This window comes from Chrysoperla carnea, chromosome 2 (genome assembly GCF_905475395.1).
Source record: "Chrysoperla carnea chromosome 2, inChrCarn1.1, whole genome shotgun sequence".
NCBI lineage: Eukaryota > Metazoa > Arthropoda > Insecta > Neuroptera > Chrysopidae > Chrysoperla > Chrysoperla carnea.
This window is the reverse complement of record NC_058338.1, coordinates 56,214,750-56,234,546: the sequence shown is the minus strand read 5'-3', so window position 1 is coordinate 56,234,546 and position 19,797 is coordinate 56,214,750. Positions and strand designations below refer to the sequence as shown.

At 28.7% G+C, this 19,797-nt stretch overlaps 3 protein-coding genes across 3 annotated transcripts in view; 1 reads left to right on the top strand and 2 right to left on the bottom strand.

Moving 5' to 3' along the window:
• Positions 1-14,693, bottom strand: part of LOC123292011 (dynein regulatory complex subunit 7) — a 99,481-nt gene extending 84,788 nt beyond the window's left edge. The window contains exons 1-2 of the mRNA XM_044872511.1: positions 14,333-14,693; positions 13,016-13,141 (exon numbers count right to left, since the gene is read on the bottom strand). Of these exons, the coding sequence (XP_044728446.1) occupies positions 13,016-13,141; positions 14,333-14,680 (474 nt within the window). The 5' untranslated portion in view covers positions 14,681-14,693. The remainder of the gene's footprint in view (positions 1-13,015; positions 13,142-14,332) is intronic.
• LOC123292012 (protein distal antenna-like) lies at positions 7,601-11,366 on the top strand. The gene has a single exon (XM_044872512.1). It carries the CDS (start codon positions 7,836-7,838, stop codon positions 9,489-9,491), a length of 1,656 nt encoding a protein of 551 aa, XP_044728447.1. The 5' UTR covers positions 7,601-7,835; the 3' UTR covers positions 9,492-11,366.
• Positions 14,694-16,712: 2,019 nt separating the features above from the next.
• The window catches only part of LOC123291363 (autophagy-related protein 2 homolog A), a 31,913-nt gene continuing 28,828 nt past the window's right edge, over positions 16,713-19,797 (bottom strand). The window contains 5 exon segments of the mRNA XM_044871622.1: positions 16,713-16,982; positions 18,155-18,298; positions 18,365-18,519; positions 18,806-19,357; positions 19,576-19,741. Of these exon segments, the coding sequence (XP_044727557.1) occupies positions 16,752-16,982; positions 18,155-18,298; positions 18,365-18,519; positions 18,806-19,357; positions 19,576-19,741 (1,248 nt within the window). The 3' untranslated portion in view covers positions 16,713-16,751.

The following is a 19,797-nucleotide window of genomic DNA, read 5'->3' as shown; positions in this document are numbered from 1 at the left end:
TGTGAACTACCTATTAATGTAGCCTCTCGTGATAAAATGAATCAAAGCTGAGGGTTTCTTCTACTTCAAATTTTTTGAGTTATGAGTAACGGTTAGGAATAATCTCAACGTGTAAATAATATGTGTAATAATTATTTTCTTTACGTTACCGTTGAAATAGACACGGTGTTTATTATATATTATTTATTGAACCACCATCAGTGAGTGAAAAATATGAAGTACACAACTAAAACTGAACACAATACCGAAGTACAATAAATATATAAAATAGTTAAAAGTAATAACAAAACACATACATAGTGCTTGTGCTATATTACCGTGAGCCTATAATGAAACGAAATTTCTAGGAAAAATAAGATTAAAACCTTAAACGCCTTTAATATTTATAACGTTGCTCCGCTACAATATTGTCCAAAAGTTTTGCATGGTAGGAGTATATGAACTTGTAGTGAAATAAGGTATAATTTTGTATAATACTGTACCAGTGGAGGTTTCAAACACACAATACGATGTGTAATCAGTTATTTACAATATTCTGCTATAGTTGTTTCTGTTACAACCACAATACTCTTTAGTATTGTGGTTGCAACAGTTATATTATAGTTGTCTACTCTATACAATTATTTCCGTATCCCTTCCACTAAAAATTATCGTCTAAATGTGCGATTATTCCCTCAGCACTCGCGTCAAACGTTCGGTGATCTGTAATCGCGTGATGAGAGATTTGCTCACGCGTTCTGACATGCGTTAAATATCGTTCTGACATCGTAACCTCTACATAATTTTATATAAATTTATTTTTAATGTACTAGCTAATTAAAATAGTTTGATTACGTGATTATTGAATGATGTTTGAGAGTGGAAATATTAGAGCAGGGAAATAATCTAAATAATTAAATTTACTAAATCATAAGTTTTTTTAATTTACTGAGTACAACTTAATTAAGGTAGTACCAGCATGAAATCACTTTTCGACAGATTTGGCCGAATTTTTTTTCTCGGGTTTATAATAGCTTTATTTATGAATTCCTAAAATTTCATAATTTTTGACCGTTTAGATGATATTTAAAGACAAAGTTCGCGATTTTGAGGGTCATGTCCCATTTAAAGCATGTAAAATGTCCGGTCTCTCCAACTATTTTTTATGATATTATTATATATTGAAGAAAAAGTAGAAAAAAATGTTTATACAATAAAATTCTAAAAAAAAAATTTAGAAATTAATTTTCACTTTCGAGATATTAATTTTGACGTAAATTGATCGAAATTGGGACGTTGGCATAATTATTTCCCATTTTAAACGGTCAAAATTTCTGAAACTTTGGGAATTAATAGTAAGCATTATTAAATTCTTAAATTTAATTTTTCGTTAAATTCTGTCGAAAAAAAAATTGTACCATTGCTTTAACATAGAAACTGCAAATACCATGCTGGAACATCGTTAAAGTAACGAAAGTACACGAACAGACCCGAAAATTTCTCAAGTAAATAATTTTTGGTTACACCTCTACTCCCATGGTGAGAGAAATTCTCACAATTTTGAAGAAACTGAAAAAAATATTTTTTTTAACTGTAAATAGGTAGAAAAAATCTGAAAAATTTATAATTCAAAATAGATTATATGAACATAGAAAAAGTTTCAACCACATATGAAAAATTAAAGTTGTTTTAAATTGAACGTGAACAAAATGCTCATAGCGCGAGTGCTAACGAGTTATTTTCAATTTTGTATTGATACTATGTGGAGATTAATTTTCAAATTTTTTTAGACTTACAATTCTAGTTGATATCAGTTTTTCATAAATATGTAGATCAATTTTAATCGCAATTATCTCATAAACGATGCGGTAAATCCCTTTCAAATTATAACATGCTGTGTATTATGCATTTAATAACTTATTTACCAAGTTTGTAAATTTCTTGACATATTGCAATCGCGGAGCAACTACCTTAAAAGAAAGTCGCTGACAACTCATTTCTTAGAAACAAATGACATAAAGTTTGTAATAATCGAAAAAATTGAGTATGCAATTTTAAAAATTAGGCTTCATTTTTCAATCTTTTCGACAGTTAGAAAAAATCCTGGCATTTGTTTCTGCTTGTGATGTCAATTACTTCCTTTTTAATATAAACGGCGGGCAAAAGAAACATCATCGGAATGCAAGAATTGAAAACTCGATTTCCACAATTTCTACGCTCTAACCACGATTTAAACGTCATTTTTCTTTATTGTTAAACTTATCTTCCAAATGGCAGACAAAAAGAATCATAGAAGTTTATTTCATTATAGGCTCACGATCTAATAGCCATTACTGTATTATGTTTATGCAGTGTATGTGCATGCAACACAAACACGGTATATACCAAAAAATTATGATCAGGTAAAAATTATTTGCTTTTAAATGACAAATTCAAGGATAAAAATAAACCTCTTCTTGGAATTAAAAAGTACAGTCAGTCAGCAGTATTCATTAAAAATATTTATTGCAACGGAAATAAGCAAACTTACTTACTCAAAATATAATATGAAGATAAAATAATGATTGTTCAATGTAAAAATTGACTACCTATTTTTGGAATTTGGTTTGTCAAAAAAAAAAAAAAAAAAACATTTTTAAGGAATGTTTTGTGATTTGATCACTGATTTTCTTTAACAGTCAATTAGTTATTTTAATTTGTTTGTAATTTCTAAATTTGATAAAAATACTCCAATTCTAAAAAATTCCAATATCGAAATGTTATAATTAACAAGTGAAAACAAACAATTGACTGAGTTAATTGTTGAAATACCATGCATAGACAGTGTTGATTACTCTATCACATTACACATACATACATGTCACACATAAAATTTGCATCTAATGAGTGCCCTCGTGAGTAAACAGTCATGTTTACAAAAAAATGTTTCAAACAAAAGTTGTTAATTTTTTTATAAGTAACATTTTTTACATTTAAACTTTTGTTCTATCTCAAACGGTTTACAAGATGAGTCCTACGGACCCAAGACCCAATTGACCTATGTTGCCCATTTACGAACTCGACCTCACTTTTTACGTCCTGAGCTCGCTGTAAATTTCAGCTTGATATCTTTTTTCGTTTTTGAGTTATCGTGTCTACAGACGGACGGACGGACGGACAATCGAAAGCGTTACAAACTTGGGACTAAACTTAGTATACTTTGCATATTATATATAAGCATGGTATAAAAACTACTTAGTGTAGGTAAAACTACTTAATGTAGGAATGATGTTAGCACTTGAGTTTATTAGGAAATATTTAACTGAAAATCATCATGAAAATGTAAGAAGTGAAAAGCGGAGAACTATAGAAGAAGTCAAAAAAAATACATCTAGATTAAGGCACCAAAAACTTTTCAAAATTGTAGGCGAGGTACAAACCAGTACTCTCCATACCGTGTATGTTATCTGTTAAGAGTATTGGATAAGAGAGTGATTCAAAATTTAACTGGCTGTTATGTACAAATTTTTAATTGGCGTGGAACTAATTTTTTAACTAAATAATATAATTTTTTTAAGAATCCACTCACCTGTCCTGCACACTTTTATTTTTCGAAAATCCTGTTAATTTTGCCAACTTTTCATTGTTCACATTCAGGTACAGTGGAATAAGAAAAAGTACCTAGGTGTGAACAATGAAAATTGGAAAAATTAACAGGATTTTCGAATCTATAACATATCCAGATTTCAAATCGATAGAGTAAAGGATATAGCCGCAGTGCTTGAAATTCAATTGTAGCTTTAACTATTCTTATTTGGAAAACCGCTTTTCTTTATAGATTTTTTTTCCACCTATGAATATTTAAGAGGTTTCTTAAAAAAATCATCAAGTTTCACGCTAATCAAACATTAATTTCACACCAATCAAAATGTGTATAGAACAGTCTTAAGAACTGTGCATAAAAATGACATACTTTTTTTGGTGATTTTGATAGAAAAACACTGACTTTGATAGTTATAATTTTGATAATTTCACCTAAACCGTACAGAGAATCGATATGAATTTTTCACAAATCTTTGATATCATTTTCATTTTACGGTATTGAAATACCTTAAAGAATTGAAATGAAAATGATAACACAAATTTAAAATTATATTTATCAATTAAACGTCCTTGTATAAGTCTTTTGTGGAAAATTCATATCAATTCGCTGAACGGTTTATGAGAAATGTACCCTTTTTTGGTAAAAGCACTTACTTTGATAGTAAATTTATTATAAACCGTTCAGAGAATCGATATGCATTTTTAACGAAAGAAGTTTAAAAATATAATTAATTGATAAATAAAATTTTGAATCCTTTTCATTTTTTCGGTATCGAAATAACTTAAAATTATCATTGAATAAAAAAATTAGTGATGAAAATTACTTAATTTTTCAAGAATCGATTAAACAGAATAATTCCTGAATGTCCAAACTATTAAATTAAGACATTTTGAAAAGCTGGACTTGAGAAAGTTAATTATATTATCCTTGACAGCTTAATTAATTATATTATCCTGACATATTTTTTTTGAAATCATTGATGATACCAATTTTCTTGGCAAAAATTAAATAAGCGAGGAACATTGTGCCATAAGCTCATGAATCTTCAATATTGATTGAAAATACGATTCAATAATTATTATGAATCGGCGGGATATTTTTCAAGTAGCAAAAAACTATCAGAAAACACTTACCCAACCCTTCTATTTAAAAAGAATGCACGGTGTTTACGATCGCAAAAAAAAAAATTTATTGTATTATTTTTAACAAATAAAAGATCGTTATTGGGTATATCCAAAAAAAAAAATCAATACCTAAACTATATTGAATAAAAATTCGAGGGACAAATAATTATTGAAGGCAGATGCTGTTGACTCCACGATGACGCTTCGTGAATACGTTTTTATGCGTATGCAATAAAATAAACAAATGCAAAAGACGGGATCAGGATGGATCTGTGTATATTGTTCAGTGTAAAAAGAGTGACCTGCAACAGTCATGTCAGTAACAACAAGGCTGGGTAACACCGTTCCACTATTGTACAGTACCGATAATAAACATGTCGTGATGGTTTTAGCCTTTTGGGGTCAGATCCATAACTTTCTGATTAAATAAATTATTATATTCATTTATATGTAGTAAAAAATATTTTCTAAAATTTTACTCTTGATAAATATTTCCATTTTACTTTCATATTCTAACAAAGATATCCCAAACTTGTTTTATAATAATAAAAAGATTCATTTTCTACAATTTATAGTATAAATTTCCATTTCATTATTATGAATCATATTTAATTAAATTTTTTTTTCTTATAAAATTTCTTGCGACATCTCGAAAACTGTACGTTAAATGGTCAATTTTTATTTAAAGTTTGATAAAAATTAAAATTTATACGAAATATACTTTAATATTCTGATTTTGAGTCATAAAAACACATTATTGTTTTATTATATTAAAATTAAAAGTCGAAATTTTTAATATGTATGTCCCGTGACCTAAAACACGAGCCACCATTATGTGACATCCTATGGGCAAATATAATATGCATTAATTACTAATTTGCTGATGGCTTTCATAGTAATTGTAGGTTAATGTTACCATCAACTTTATTTATACATATAATAATTACATACACGACTGTTGTTTTTACCAATATTACATCACCAAAAATGGCTGACGGCGTTTTTAGGGAATAAAAAAGGTTTAATATTGAATTGAATTGTATGGCAAAAAAGCGTGTTTATTTTGCCGAAATATATTTTTTGTGGCTTCTTATTAAGAGTACATTTTAGAGAACTTTTTCAAACACAGTAGAATATCCTATTGCAATAAACCGGTAGCGTAGCTATTGAAGGGCTAGGAGGTATGCACCAGGGCCCCGAAGCTCATAGGGCAATGTAAACTATAAAAGTATACTAGCAAACCTCGCTAGTCAAGTTTGAGGGGCTCGCTTTTTTCTCTATGCACCGGGGTTCTTGTCCATCTACCTCATGCCACTGCAATAAATCAAACAATTTTGTCTCTACTTTTAGTGTTACAAGAGTATTTAGGACCCAAAAATAATGAAAATCGAATTCATTTGATTAGTAAGCAAATCATTTCTAAAAAATTTCCTTAAAACTATACGAGAAATTGCCTGTACCCATTTGAAAAAATTTCAAACAACTTTTTATTTCGGAATTTGATTTGACTTGGTATATTGAGCAATTTAGACCAAGAAAAAGCAAAAAATCACGCTCATTTATCGATTGGCCGAAATCATATATGATACGTTTGGAGATATTTTCAGCGATATCTTTAAAACTACTTTATATCTAGCCATCGAATTAACAGAATTTTTAGGTACTATTTACCGTAGATATTCCAAAAACGGGGAAATAATTTCAATTTGCTGATGTAATTTTAAGCCTACCGATAAAATTCCTATAATTAGGCCTCGAAAAAAAATTAAAAGTTTGTGGTTTGGGTAAAAATACAGTTAAAACCCTAATCATAAAAATTCATTTTATTATTGGAGTTTTTGGTACCGCTTAGATTTACTTAAATTCCATAGCAATTAACAGCCAATATTCCCTGATAATTCCCAATTTTTTGGGTATGTGACTACTTTAAACATCCGAGAAATTTATAATTTAGTACCATCTCTCAAATTAAATGCAAACGACCTCTCGTAGAACTCAACTTTAAAATTTCGTTTTTCGGGTTGAAATACAATTATCTATCAGAAAGTTAATAAACTAATTCAATAGAAAAATATAATAAAACTGTATATTTTTAAGAGTGTGCAAAGTAAGCAAGCATTGAACACAGTGGTTGTTATCAATATACATTGGTCGCACATACGAATACGATGGTGGAGGAATACGGTGGTATATTTGAATTTGTCCCTGAGTGAAAGCGTCTTATTAAATGAGAGAATTCTGTCAAAGTAACAAACAAACAGGCTGACTGGTCGGTCGGTCGACTAGTCGTCATCATCATGAGTTTGTGTGTGTGTTTCACTCTCCCCCACTCATTCTCATTCTACACATACATACATACACATACAACAACCGCGCGTTATCCTCTCCTCTCTCGCGCTATACTAACTACTGACTGTGTCACGTCAAGCCATCACACACACACATATACATACACAGCCGGCATCAGAGACCCGCGGGTCCGACCCAAAGCGCCCGTCGTTTACCTCTCAGTACACACTTGACGGCCACACACCATAGTGTATTGATCGCTCGGACAAAGGAATAATATAATACTATGTTCAACCAAATTTAACACAAACACTCTAAACAATATTATTTATTAAACTTAGGTATTTTTATTCATATAAAATCGAAATTATTTCAACTAATTAAACGTGAGTGAAATTAAGGATATTAATTAAACGTGTTTTTTTAATTATTAACATAAACAAACGAAAGTTTAAAAAAACAACATTGTTTTTAAAAAAAAAAAACAAGAGTTTCTTTTTTTATTTGTTTTTTTAATATTTTTATTGTTTTTGTAAATAATAAACGCAAATAAATCAGTGTTGATTTTTTTAAATTAAAATAAATTAAACAAAAAAAAAAAAAACTTTTTTAATGTGTTGCATTCGGTGTTTATCATAGTTTGAATGGACATGTGATAGAAAATGAAAGTTTTGTGAATTGCAGTGTGTTTATAAAAATACATAACAACTCTGCGCACTTAAAACTGCTGTTCTGTTGTGGGCGCAGTGGTGAAGAGACGTAACGGGGTATCATTATTACCACGTGTTTTTGTGTGATACAAGAGAAGAGCATTTCATATATTTAATTTATAGTTTTTAAAAAAAAACAGTTTTTACAAAATGCAAACTATGTCAGCAACAAAAGGCAAACGTCCTTTATTATCAGCTCATGAAAAAGTTGAAGCAATACGACGCGTTCATGATGGTGAAAGTAAAGCGTCTGTTGCTCGTGATATCGGCGTACCGGAATCAACATTACGTGGTTGGTGTAAAAATGAAGATAAAATCTTATTTTTATCACGTCAATCAACACCAGAAACGTCGGAAGGTGAATCAGATGCGAAAAAAATGAAATATGATTCATATCCGGTATCAACATCATTACCCACAACAATGGGTTTAAATTACTCGCTCTCTAATGCACAAGGGCAATTATCTACATCAGTTTTAACAGATAATTTAAATCAAGAGACAAAATTCCCACCAGGCTATGACCCAAAATATAATTTATTAACAACAGCTGCGGCAATGAAAAGTCAAACAAATGAAAAGCGTGAATTATCTAAACGTACGCTTGCTGAAAGACAACGTACCCGCGCAGAATTAGATCGTCTTAGTGCTGAATTAGGTTTAAATCGTCCCGAATTTGGATTATTAAATGTAGCTGGAAAACAGGACCAAGGTATTAATATGTCAATGTTAGCAACAAGTCCCCTATCAAGTTTAAATCACTTAAGTGGAGGTAGTTCACATTCCGCAAGTTTAGGTTCAAGTTTTCAAGAAATTGCAGCCAAAGTATGGAATCAAGTTAATCAAAATGCAGCGGTTGCCGCAGCGGCTGCAAAAATTGCACAAAACTCAGTTTTAGGTAATAAATCACCAGTTTCAACAAAGCCAAAAATTGATCCAAATAATATGGGTTTAAATTTAATACAAAAAGATTCAACACCCAAAAAACAAAATCAACAGTCACCAATGACCACATCAACTCCAAAATCATTGACCGATGATCCAATGTGGTTTTGGTTACGAGCTCAACAAGAAATGTTAAATTTAGCTCAAAATACACAAAAATTACCAACAAATCAACAAGCACAAACAAACAATTTAGTACAACAATTACAACAATTTAATAATCCTGATTTAAAAAATAATAGTTCATGGTTTTGGAAATGGTATAAACAATATTATGGATTTATACCAAATTTACAACAATTACAACAAAATAATGGTGCATTAGATTTAGCAACAAATGAAAATAACATATTATTACAACAATTAACGAAATCCAACAATGAAATGCTATTAAATAATATTCAACAACAATCAACACCGCCTAGTCATGAAACCAGTAGTACAAACAATGAAAATATGATAATAAAACCACAAGATGAAAGTTTATCACCAAATAAAACCCCACCAACACCCCCAACATTGTGCGAAGAAAATATTTCACTCAACAATGGTGATACAAAAAATCCAACAAAAGTTCGAGCTGTTTTAGATAATTTATTAACAAATAACAACAATGTTATGAATAATAATAAAAGTGACGATCAACAAGAAGTTAAAGAAAATAATGAAGAATCAACATTAACGCCGTTAGAAGCAATTGAATGCGGACAAAAATTTTTAAAATGGTTAGAAAGCTGTAGTGATCCTGCGGTTACGGCAATGCAAGTTATACAATTTAGGTTAATGTTAAATAATATTAAAATAAGTGCAGATCGAAAAAATAATGTGCAAACAAGTGAGAAAGTTAATCGACGAAAATAAATAATAAAAAAACTTTCGTATTTATTATCTCTGTCTCTCTTCGGCTCAAAAGTTCAATGTACCTTTTTTAAAAAAGATTAAAAAAAAAAGTTCATAATTGATGCGACGCCCTTTGTATAAACTTAATTTGTGAAATAATTATCTCTTTTTTCGAGCTCTATCTAGGCAGCACCCCCATCTTCTTTTGTGGACCATGATTGATCAGAATATTGTACCATTGAACATTTGAATTTTTTTTAGTTTACGATTTTAAAAGCTTCGTTACTAGATTTTATAAAAACTCGTATTCAAAAAAAATAAAATTTAGTAAACAATCATGGTCTAACAATGGGAAAAAGAACATAGAAAAGAAAAATCCACCAAAGAGAAGAGGTGCTAACTGTACGGAGATTTTTTTTATAATGTATTTTTTTTTATATAAAAAGTTTATTTGTATTATACTCCTTGCCATCAACGTGTTGATATTGCACAAACGTTTTTTTGTTTTTTATATTCAGTCATTATTTGTATAAAAAAAATTATTAACAGGGTTCCTTTTTGTGATAAATCTTATTTGTTTAAAATTCTTGTACTTAAAATTTTTACAAATAGTTTAGAGAAGGACGTAAAATCTTATACTCAATGCGCAGACGTTTAGTATTTGTATGTGATAAGAGAGACAAACGCACTGTGATTAATAACATAAAATAAACTACTGAGTCACATGCAATCTAGTGCTATTACTTTCTTAGTTAATTTACGATCTCACTTCCACCCGGAAGAAAGTTACTTATACTAAGCTTTCAATACAAAATTTTCCAAATTTATATTATTATATTACTTATTTTTCTCGAAAATACCAGCTAAATATTAAGAAAAACTCTAAAGCTGTACATTTTTTTGAAAACTAATGAATTCAATCGATGTCGAAGGCATTTAAAAAATCAAGTCAAATATTTGTATCGAAAACATACCGCATTGTGGTTTTTGTTACCTAATCAACACGAAGAGATAAATAATTTGGTAAAATATATTCTAGAAAATAGGGTTTATGTATAAAAAATTGAAAAGTCATTCAATTTCGAGTTGATTTGGTTAAACAATAAAAAGGGGCAATTTTGAATATTTAAATACAATATCTAAAAATGATAAAAAACTTGCTATGTATGCATGAAGTGAAGTTCTAATGCATGCCAAGTTATTTTCTTCCGACTAAGGCAATTCTGTTTTTTAACTAAGAAAATAAGAAACATCATAGTACAGTACTACACACATACTTTAATGTCAAACTTTATAATTTTTATTTAGTTTTGACACTGTAGTCAGTATGTTATAAATGTGACCTAATTCAGTAATAAAAAGTGTGCCAAATTTAAAAAAAACAATGCTCATTTTTTTAACGTAAATTTAATTTAAGAACTAGTCATAGATTTATAATATAATTAATATTATGACAGCAAAATTTTTAGGCTTCGAGATGACACAAAATTTCGACTGATTGAAAAGAAAATGGTGGTCACAACACTGATCGTTGGGGCGTAATACTAGGATGATTAAAAAAACTTGCAACAGGTAATTTTATCAATTATTAATAATTATGGAAAATGAATATTCAAAAAAAAATTTGCCTGTTACAAATAAGAATAACAGTGTAAGGAGTTCTTTTAGTCATCCTGAGATTTACGCCCGGCAACGAACATAGTGACCATAACTTACAATAATCACGTAATGAATCGAACAATTAAGGATCGTCATACTTGTAACAAATTATCGGATATTTTGTGCCACATCTCCCAGTCTATTTTTATTTGCATTTTAAAAAGGCCATTCACATCAAATTATGAACTTGACTTATTTATAATGCAATTCTTAATAAATAATGTATTTGTTAATTAAGATATTCTAAAAGATTACATGCACTAAGAGACGACTTTTCTTTTAGCGTATGGTATCAATTCTTAAAAAAAACTTTGTATGTATGTTACGTATTTAAAATAATTTTAAGAAAAATAAAGATGGTTTAATAAATAAAAAAAAGAAACGTATGTAAAAAATTATGACAAAAATTTTGTACCACCTTATTTCAAAGAATTTACACCAAAGTTTAAAAATTTTTTTTTGTTGTGTATGAGTTTTTATGTTTTTTTGTTTGAAGTAATTAAATGATTGATTGGCTATGTTTTGAATAAAAAAAAAAGGAAATATAAATTATTTTTTTCTTTTATTAATTTAGAACAAAAAAAATATGATTGTGTAGAATTATGTAGATTTTTTTTTGAGACTGATACGAATTTATTGATCTCTTTTGTTCCTCATTATACAGTTTTAGTAATTAATTAATTATTAAGTAATAAGATTTTATTGACAAAAATTCATAATGTAAAATATTTTTTTAAATAAAAACAAAAATTATTAAAATTATTGTATTTTTTTTCATTCCAAATTTTGATAAACTTCAATTTTCCCCGATTTGAACAAAAATTTAGTTATTTGGAATCGAACTCTAATTTTGACACAACAGTGGTCAGTGGATTCAAAGAGCGCTCACAAAGAACTGTTGGGAAGACCTATGCGGAATATTTGGGCGAACTAATAGTTAAAACAATATAACTTAAGATGGTCAACGGGTATTTTGGTACAAGAGCTGGCATCGTTTTCGAGCGTTTATTTTAAGATTGCTGAATTTCGAATTATTAATTTGCTAATTGAAATTAGGAAAGAGTGAAGTACGCCTTACATATGAAAGCGGTTGCATTAATTAACGATGGATTCGACAACAACCGTAAAACATAAATAAATACGTAAAACAACCTGATTTTTGTCTGGCTAATTAAAATTACACTCACTTTTACAACCAAAATTAATTAAAATAATAATATCTAATAATCAGTTAATTAAAATTACAAACAAATATTTTGGGTGGGCAAACCGTTGCCTAACGAATGGCATTTTCAAATTGTGAAAATTCGCATTTGTGCTAAAGAAAATTTTAATTTCCTCATAACTTAAAATTAAAGGGTGCGGTATGAGCAAATAATTTTCAACCGAACGACATCTGCGTTTTATAAAAATTTACAACTGGGGGTGCTGATGTACAAATTTTTAATTGGATCATAACTTTCGATTAGAGGGTGGACAAATAATGGACAATCGAATACAATCAGAAATTTATAAAAATTCGCATTTGGGAGTGTTATTTCCACAGAAGTAAGCAAAACAACTTCGTAATACTATTAGTATAATACGAATCGGCGCGACGCACGAGTCCAAATAACTATTTCACCTCAATTTTTTTATACCATTCTCTACAAATTCGTACTATATTTTGAGCCTTATTAATTTATTTTGGATCTTATTAACTCATATATCATTATTGCGATCAATTTTTATTGAAATTAATTAGCAATAACAACCAACATGTACACTTACTCTTTTGTTCGTCCTATTCATGTCATTATAACCGATTTCGACTGTATTAGGAAGTACTTTTTCAACAGTAAATATAATGACATCTACATGTATAATTTTGAAATTATAAAACTCACCAACACGGTTGGACTCTCCAATGGTTCATACTTTACATGATCAGCAACAAAACTTGCACAACCTTTCCATTCGTAAAGCTCCGCATAAGGATGCATAGTTGGACGAATTGTTGTACAAACCATTTTCTAAAAAATTGTATAAATTTAATAGTATTCTTTTGGGCAAACTTTTGTTCATCATGTTAGCTCATCAAGTCAATAAAAATTAAAAACTCTTTTTTCGAGTAAGAGAATATTTTTATTATGTCAATATATGATAATCAGTCACTATTTTTAAATAAGTTAATTTTGCGAGATACAGAAAAAAAACTTTTCCAAAACTGTGCGTACCGACCTAAAAGGAGCGTTCATTCATCGTTATTGAAAATTTCGAGTTCTTCGAGTGAATTTTTGACGTCGAATTTATGACGGAAATGTGTTTTTGCTAAAGTTTAATTTTGTCGACTCAGATGCCACGGAAATCATCGTGCAAAATTGAAGATTATTGTTCAGAAAGTTGAACACATTAGTCTACATCAAAATTTTTCATTTTGTTGGAAAGAGACAAACAAAATTTGATAAAAACATTGCGATGATTCAAACGTCGATCCTGTCTTATTGATAAACAAGCGATATCAATTAAATGATTGATATTTTAACGACTATATAAATTCTAGGTTTAGCTTTCTAAATTTAATTTGATTTAAACGCAAGCTATTTGTATCGTTCGTTCTTTTGAATGGCTGAAATAATCTGGCCATCTATTTATTAATTGTAATTATACTTATGAATCAATAAATACTCTTAGTTTCAAGCATTTAGAAGTTTGTGAACTTTAACGCGATGATATGGTACTTCAAAACGCTATTATTTACTGCTATTGCCATCTGTTAATATATAATGCATACTATATAATCGTACGTATTTACCTAAATCCTAAAACTATATAAGGATACAACAGATAGCAGAAAATGAATTTTATTGAGGATTTTATTTTTTACTACCAATCTTTCCCAAATATGTACTTATTAAAATATTAAGTTCAAATTCCATATCGATTGAATACATCGGTAATTACTTTCAAAATAATTAAAAAACGATTTTTAGAAATTTTTCAACTTAATAAAATAAACAGTTGTTCGTTAATTATCAAAAAATGCAGAAGTTAATAAGAAAAGCATTTTTCTATAATTAAACCTGTTAAACTTGTGGTTAATTGGCGTTGATAATTTATACTCAAAATAACAGGTCTAAATATTTTGACGCTCAAAGTGTTCATCAATTTTGGATTGATTTTATTAGTCACATTTCTATCGAAAATATTTAATGTATACGTACCTGAATTCCACACTCATTATCGCATGCCAATAAAATTGGACTACGTTTTGGATAATTATGTTTAAATTGTCTACGAAAATTTTCAGCAAACAACAGCACTACACGTTCTTTATCATTGTTCGTATAATATGTTTCTGGGAACTGTGTTCGTCCTTCAAAATATGGATCTTTAATTTCAGGCCAACATAATGACACTATACCCAATTCCGCCGATATTTTTTTAATATCATCTATTGTAACCCCAACATTCTCTTGTTCTTCTTCTACCTCTTCTTCCAATTCTTCTTCGTCAGATGCAGCATATTCATCAAGTATTGACATAAGTTGTCCATATTTACCTGATGCCATATTTTACTTATGACCATTTATTTCTGGGTCAAAATTTTAATATTAAAAATATTGTGATAATGTTATTATGTTATTGTAAATAATTAAAAAAAATAATAATAAATATAAATTGTAAAAGCAAATTGTAGTAATGTTACTATGGAAATGAATAATAACGAAATTTAATCAATACTTAAGTACATAAATATACGGAGTGTCTCTAGATGACCAAATTCAATAATGTTAAACATAAGATTCTATTTTACCATTAACCAAATAGAACTATTGTTAATGATCATTTTCACAAGCTTTTATTTAGTTTCACCCGTTCCGAGGTCTTTAATCAAATCTTTCAAGTTAAATTTGACCTACTCGTTAATCATGCGGTATAAAATTCGGTTTTTTTAATGGATGTATTTAAGCATAATCTTTCGAATAAATATAAGTTTAAGTGATTTAGGTAACGAACGAACTAAAAAGTGATTTAGGTAACTACTTTTGTTTGAAAAATTTTTTCGTAAACATCACTGTGTAGCCGTAAGGGCGCAAATTAATTTATAAAATTATATAGTAAGGGACAAAAATTATATAGAAAGGATCTTGACACCACCGTCGTGTTTTGATATGTGTGATACTTTACAGAGAATTACTACCCTTTTTTAATGTGGATACTAAACAACACTAAACATTTATCATAAAAAATTTTGTGATCAAAACTAAAATGTCAAAAAAAAAAAAGTACACGTATAAATTTGTTAATAAAATGTTGCATTTTTTGTATTATAAATTGGAAGACAACACAGCCCCAGGATATTTCTTTTTTTGTTTTTTATAAAAAATTGTACATAAACAATACATTTTTGTTAATGATATAAAAGAAATATTTATTAACACAAGTTTTTATTTTGTATACCATAAAAAATATTAAAATTTATTTTCGCATTTTTTCAAAAATTAATGTATTAATTGTCATTTTAAATTGTCTTCGAAAAAAATACCGAAAATAATAATTTATTTGTAACTTTTTAAATTATTTACCGCGTGATTGCAAATCATAAGAGTCTACATATAGCAATATAGCTTGCGAGACTTCGTTTAATATTTTCATAAATTAAATTTGTTTGCTAGAGAAAAGCAGAAGCCAAATCGAGTTACAGAAAATAAACTGTACACCCATGCTTTCATTACACAACATTAAGGTGCTTTCATTAAGGTAAATTTTTGTAAACAAATTTGTGGAGTATTTCAAACGTCCTGCTCTGAGTAGCCTTAACTTGGTTTGATTTAATGGAGTCAACAGTTTTTAAACTTAAATTCGGTTCGGATGATTGATATTAAAACATAATCAAGCTGCGTACAACTTACTACAAGCTGAAAGCCCATATATATTGGAAGTATCTCAATGGAAAATCAGATATGAAAAAAAAATGTCCCTCTTCAACTTTATTGAAGTGAGGTTCTTATTTCTCCCAATATCAAGGGCATATTTTACGCTTATATTTAATATGTTGGAACTGTTTATTTTAGCTTTATACTTTAGTTGAGTGGTATATTAGCAATTTTTATCAAATTTTCAAAGGGTAATGTTTAGCAGATTATTTGATATTTATTTTGAACAGTTCCAAGGTTTAAATGACAATTAATATTTTAATTAATAAAAATATCAGATAAAAATATTTAGTAAATGTATTGAAAGTATAAAGAAAATTATATTTTTATAAATATATTTGTATCTTTGTTATAATAATTGTGTAATTCCAAAATCAAAAATATTATTTACATCATAAAATATATATATTTCATAGATAATTATATAATAAAGAAATCTTTTGTACAATTTTATTTTTCTTGCTTTTTTTTATTTATGTTTGTCAATAGTAAATGGCATAAATATAATTAAAAAAATTTATTTAATTCATCTCCAAAAAGGTTTAAAATTTATTCTTAGAATCTAAAAACAATGTATAAAATACTTTTATCTGACATGTTGTTATTTTATTTAATTATAAAGGAGTTTTTTTTTATATTTCTAACTAAATTTTTAAATAAATAAAAACATAAAAAAAGTTAAACGATTATCATCAATATTATTTCACGAATCATCGTTTCGCCATTTTTGTGAAATTTCTCTTCGTACTTCTGGAACTAATTCACATACCATACCGCCAAGTACATTATTCGTTGCTTCCGTGGCTAAAATTATTGGTTTGACAACTGTTGGTGGTATTTGTCGTAATATTCCGCCTACTGCTCCACTATAACCTTTTTGTTCATGTTCATGTGATGCAACTCTAACTAATGTATACGCCGTTTCTTCTAAACCCTTTAAAGAAAAGCACAAAATAATGTCACCTATTTACACTAAAACCACCTCTTTTAAATTGAAAGTAAAAGTACATGTACTATTTACTACCCTCACGAAAAGGAATGGCTAACTTTTCAAACTATAATGTAAAGGTATATACATACAGATCGTTTTCAAAAGAATTTCTAATAGAGAGAGAATCAATATTAAATAAAAATAAATAAAATATTTGCTATAAAACTAAACAGATACATACAATCTAAGTCAAAATAAATGCAAAAGTTGAACCAACAGTACATGTAATTCACATATAATGTTATAGCTATAACAGGTAGAATGGTAAAACACGAGCATTTTTTGTGACACACAGTGTACATATACTCTATGTCAAAAAAATGCTCGTTTTAAAACATTCTAAGTATTACTATTATAACATAACATATGATGAGTACGCTTAGAATGTTTTAACTGTGGCAGTTTTTTTGGAATCAAGTATAGATCGGGCTGTAAGCTTGTGATGTATGATGTTGTTTGATGTCATTTAAGAGTGGGGATATTGTGATACACAATATAATTGATAATATTAATAATTACGTATATGAATGCATTGTAAATATTTGGTTAGTACACAATAATAGAAAAAGTACTAATTATTAAATGGTATTTCGGGGGATATTCGGCACAGGAATGAGCCAATTTATTTATTGTGGTATTTGAAGATAGTCAATCGCCAAGCATTCGAACAGTTACTCTTATGAATAGTTGTTTTGAAAATGTGGTTGTATATCTAGTTGCAAAAAATGTCGCCACAAAGATAAAAATGAAGCAAAGAATTGTTGACAACTGTACGAACATTTCTCTTCAAATGCAAGAAAATACCCGGGTAGATTTCTACAATAAACTCGGATATTGTGTAGCAAATACTTTACAACTGTTAGAAGTAATCCTAAACTTAAGAAGACAATAATTAACATATTTAACCCACTTTCATTCATATATTAATGCAGTTCTGTCTACTAAACAGTAATCACACAGGCCAGTCAGTATACACAATACACACACACAAGCATTATATAAAGTTATTATAGTAAATAATATTTAACATTGATTCTCTATTAGCAATACTATCCAACACAATCCGTATAATTTTTTCTTTTTGTAAGAATAATATAAAAAAATATATAACTTACGTCTCTCACTATAGTATATGCATTCGAAACTCCTTCACGAAAATCTTGAGGCTGGTTATATCGTTTTTTACCTTTTTTACCATGTCCTCGTCGCTTTACACTAGGTCCAGGTGATACCATATCATAGGCAGTTTCAGCTGTTGTCTAAGAATAAAAATAAAAGTATTAAATTATAAAGTCATTTTTTTTTTAAATTAAAAATTTAATTACTTGTATAAGATGAATTATTCTTGTAGTTAATTCAATAGCTGCCATTGCCGTAGATGTAGTAAAACTATTTGCACCTCGTTGTAAACCATGGACTATTCGCCCATCTTTTTGATATTGTTCTATTGGTAACCAGAATAAATCACGTATTCCTTGGACTAAACAATTAACAATTAATTTTTGTTTAAGTTTTATTATCAATGCTCCCGGAGACGAAAAAACTACGAGAGATAAAAGATATGATCTACGCTAGAACAATCATCCCCAAAAATGATCGTTAGAATTTAAGTACTCTTTACAATAAATTTTTTTGTTAATGTTAAAACATATTATTCTTTGTTATATATTTTGGATTACAGAATGGCAGAATTTGGGGCAGAAATCAACTCATTCGTAGCTTTTTCTGTCACGTGGATTAGTATTAAATTTAAAATAGAGACTTACATAATTGCACTAAAGCATACATAGGTCCAACACCGCCCAGTAAACTAGGTAATTGATTTTTCTTAATATCTGTAAGCCATTCATGAAGCGCATAACTAACTAATTTTTCAAAACCTAAAATACCATGCCTATATCTAAATCGTCGTAATTTTATTTCGGAACAATTTAATTGTCCAATTCCCATTAATAAGCCAGCTAATGCGCCACCTGGACCTGACATATCAACACGTTTACCATGATAATCAATTCTGATAGGCACTTCTGAATCAAATCTAATATCCCTAAAATAAACAGGTGGTCGTACTTCCGTTACTTCTGAGGATGGTTTTAGTGTTGTATCCTCAGTTTTGGCAAGTAAGTCATCTTCTAACAGTATTAATAAATTATCCGATATTAATTTTTGGGCATCTTCTGCAACTGTTAAACTATCTTCAAGTGATGATGTTTCTTCATTTTGTTGTGTAGCAACTGTCATTATTGGTGGTTGATGAGTTGGTGTATTGTGTTTAGATGTATTTTGTGCCAATGTGTTCGTGGTAAATACATCTTTTTCTGAAAAACAAGTAATAATAATATCTTGGTATTAGAATTGTTTTTATAAAATCGCAAATTACACTACGCAAAAAATTTCAACTCTGCCACAACTCACATCATATAATCTAGGAAGTAGTTGATTTTATTGAAAAAATAATTATACATTTATTTTTTGAATTTCTTCAATTTCTTGTAGGGTGTAATATAGCTTTAAGAATGTTGTCTAGGATAATTACCTGTATCTGAAACATTACCACCAGACATTTCACTGAAGAAAGAAATAAGGAAAAGCAGGGCATCTTGATCAATATTTAATCGTAGTGGTAGCACGGATACCCTTAAAATACTTTCTTCTCTTTGTAACTGTGGATCAGGTCTTACAAATAACTGTTTTACAATAACCTATTTACAAATAAAAAAGATAATTTACATATTTCAATTTTGTTTTTATTTCAAAA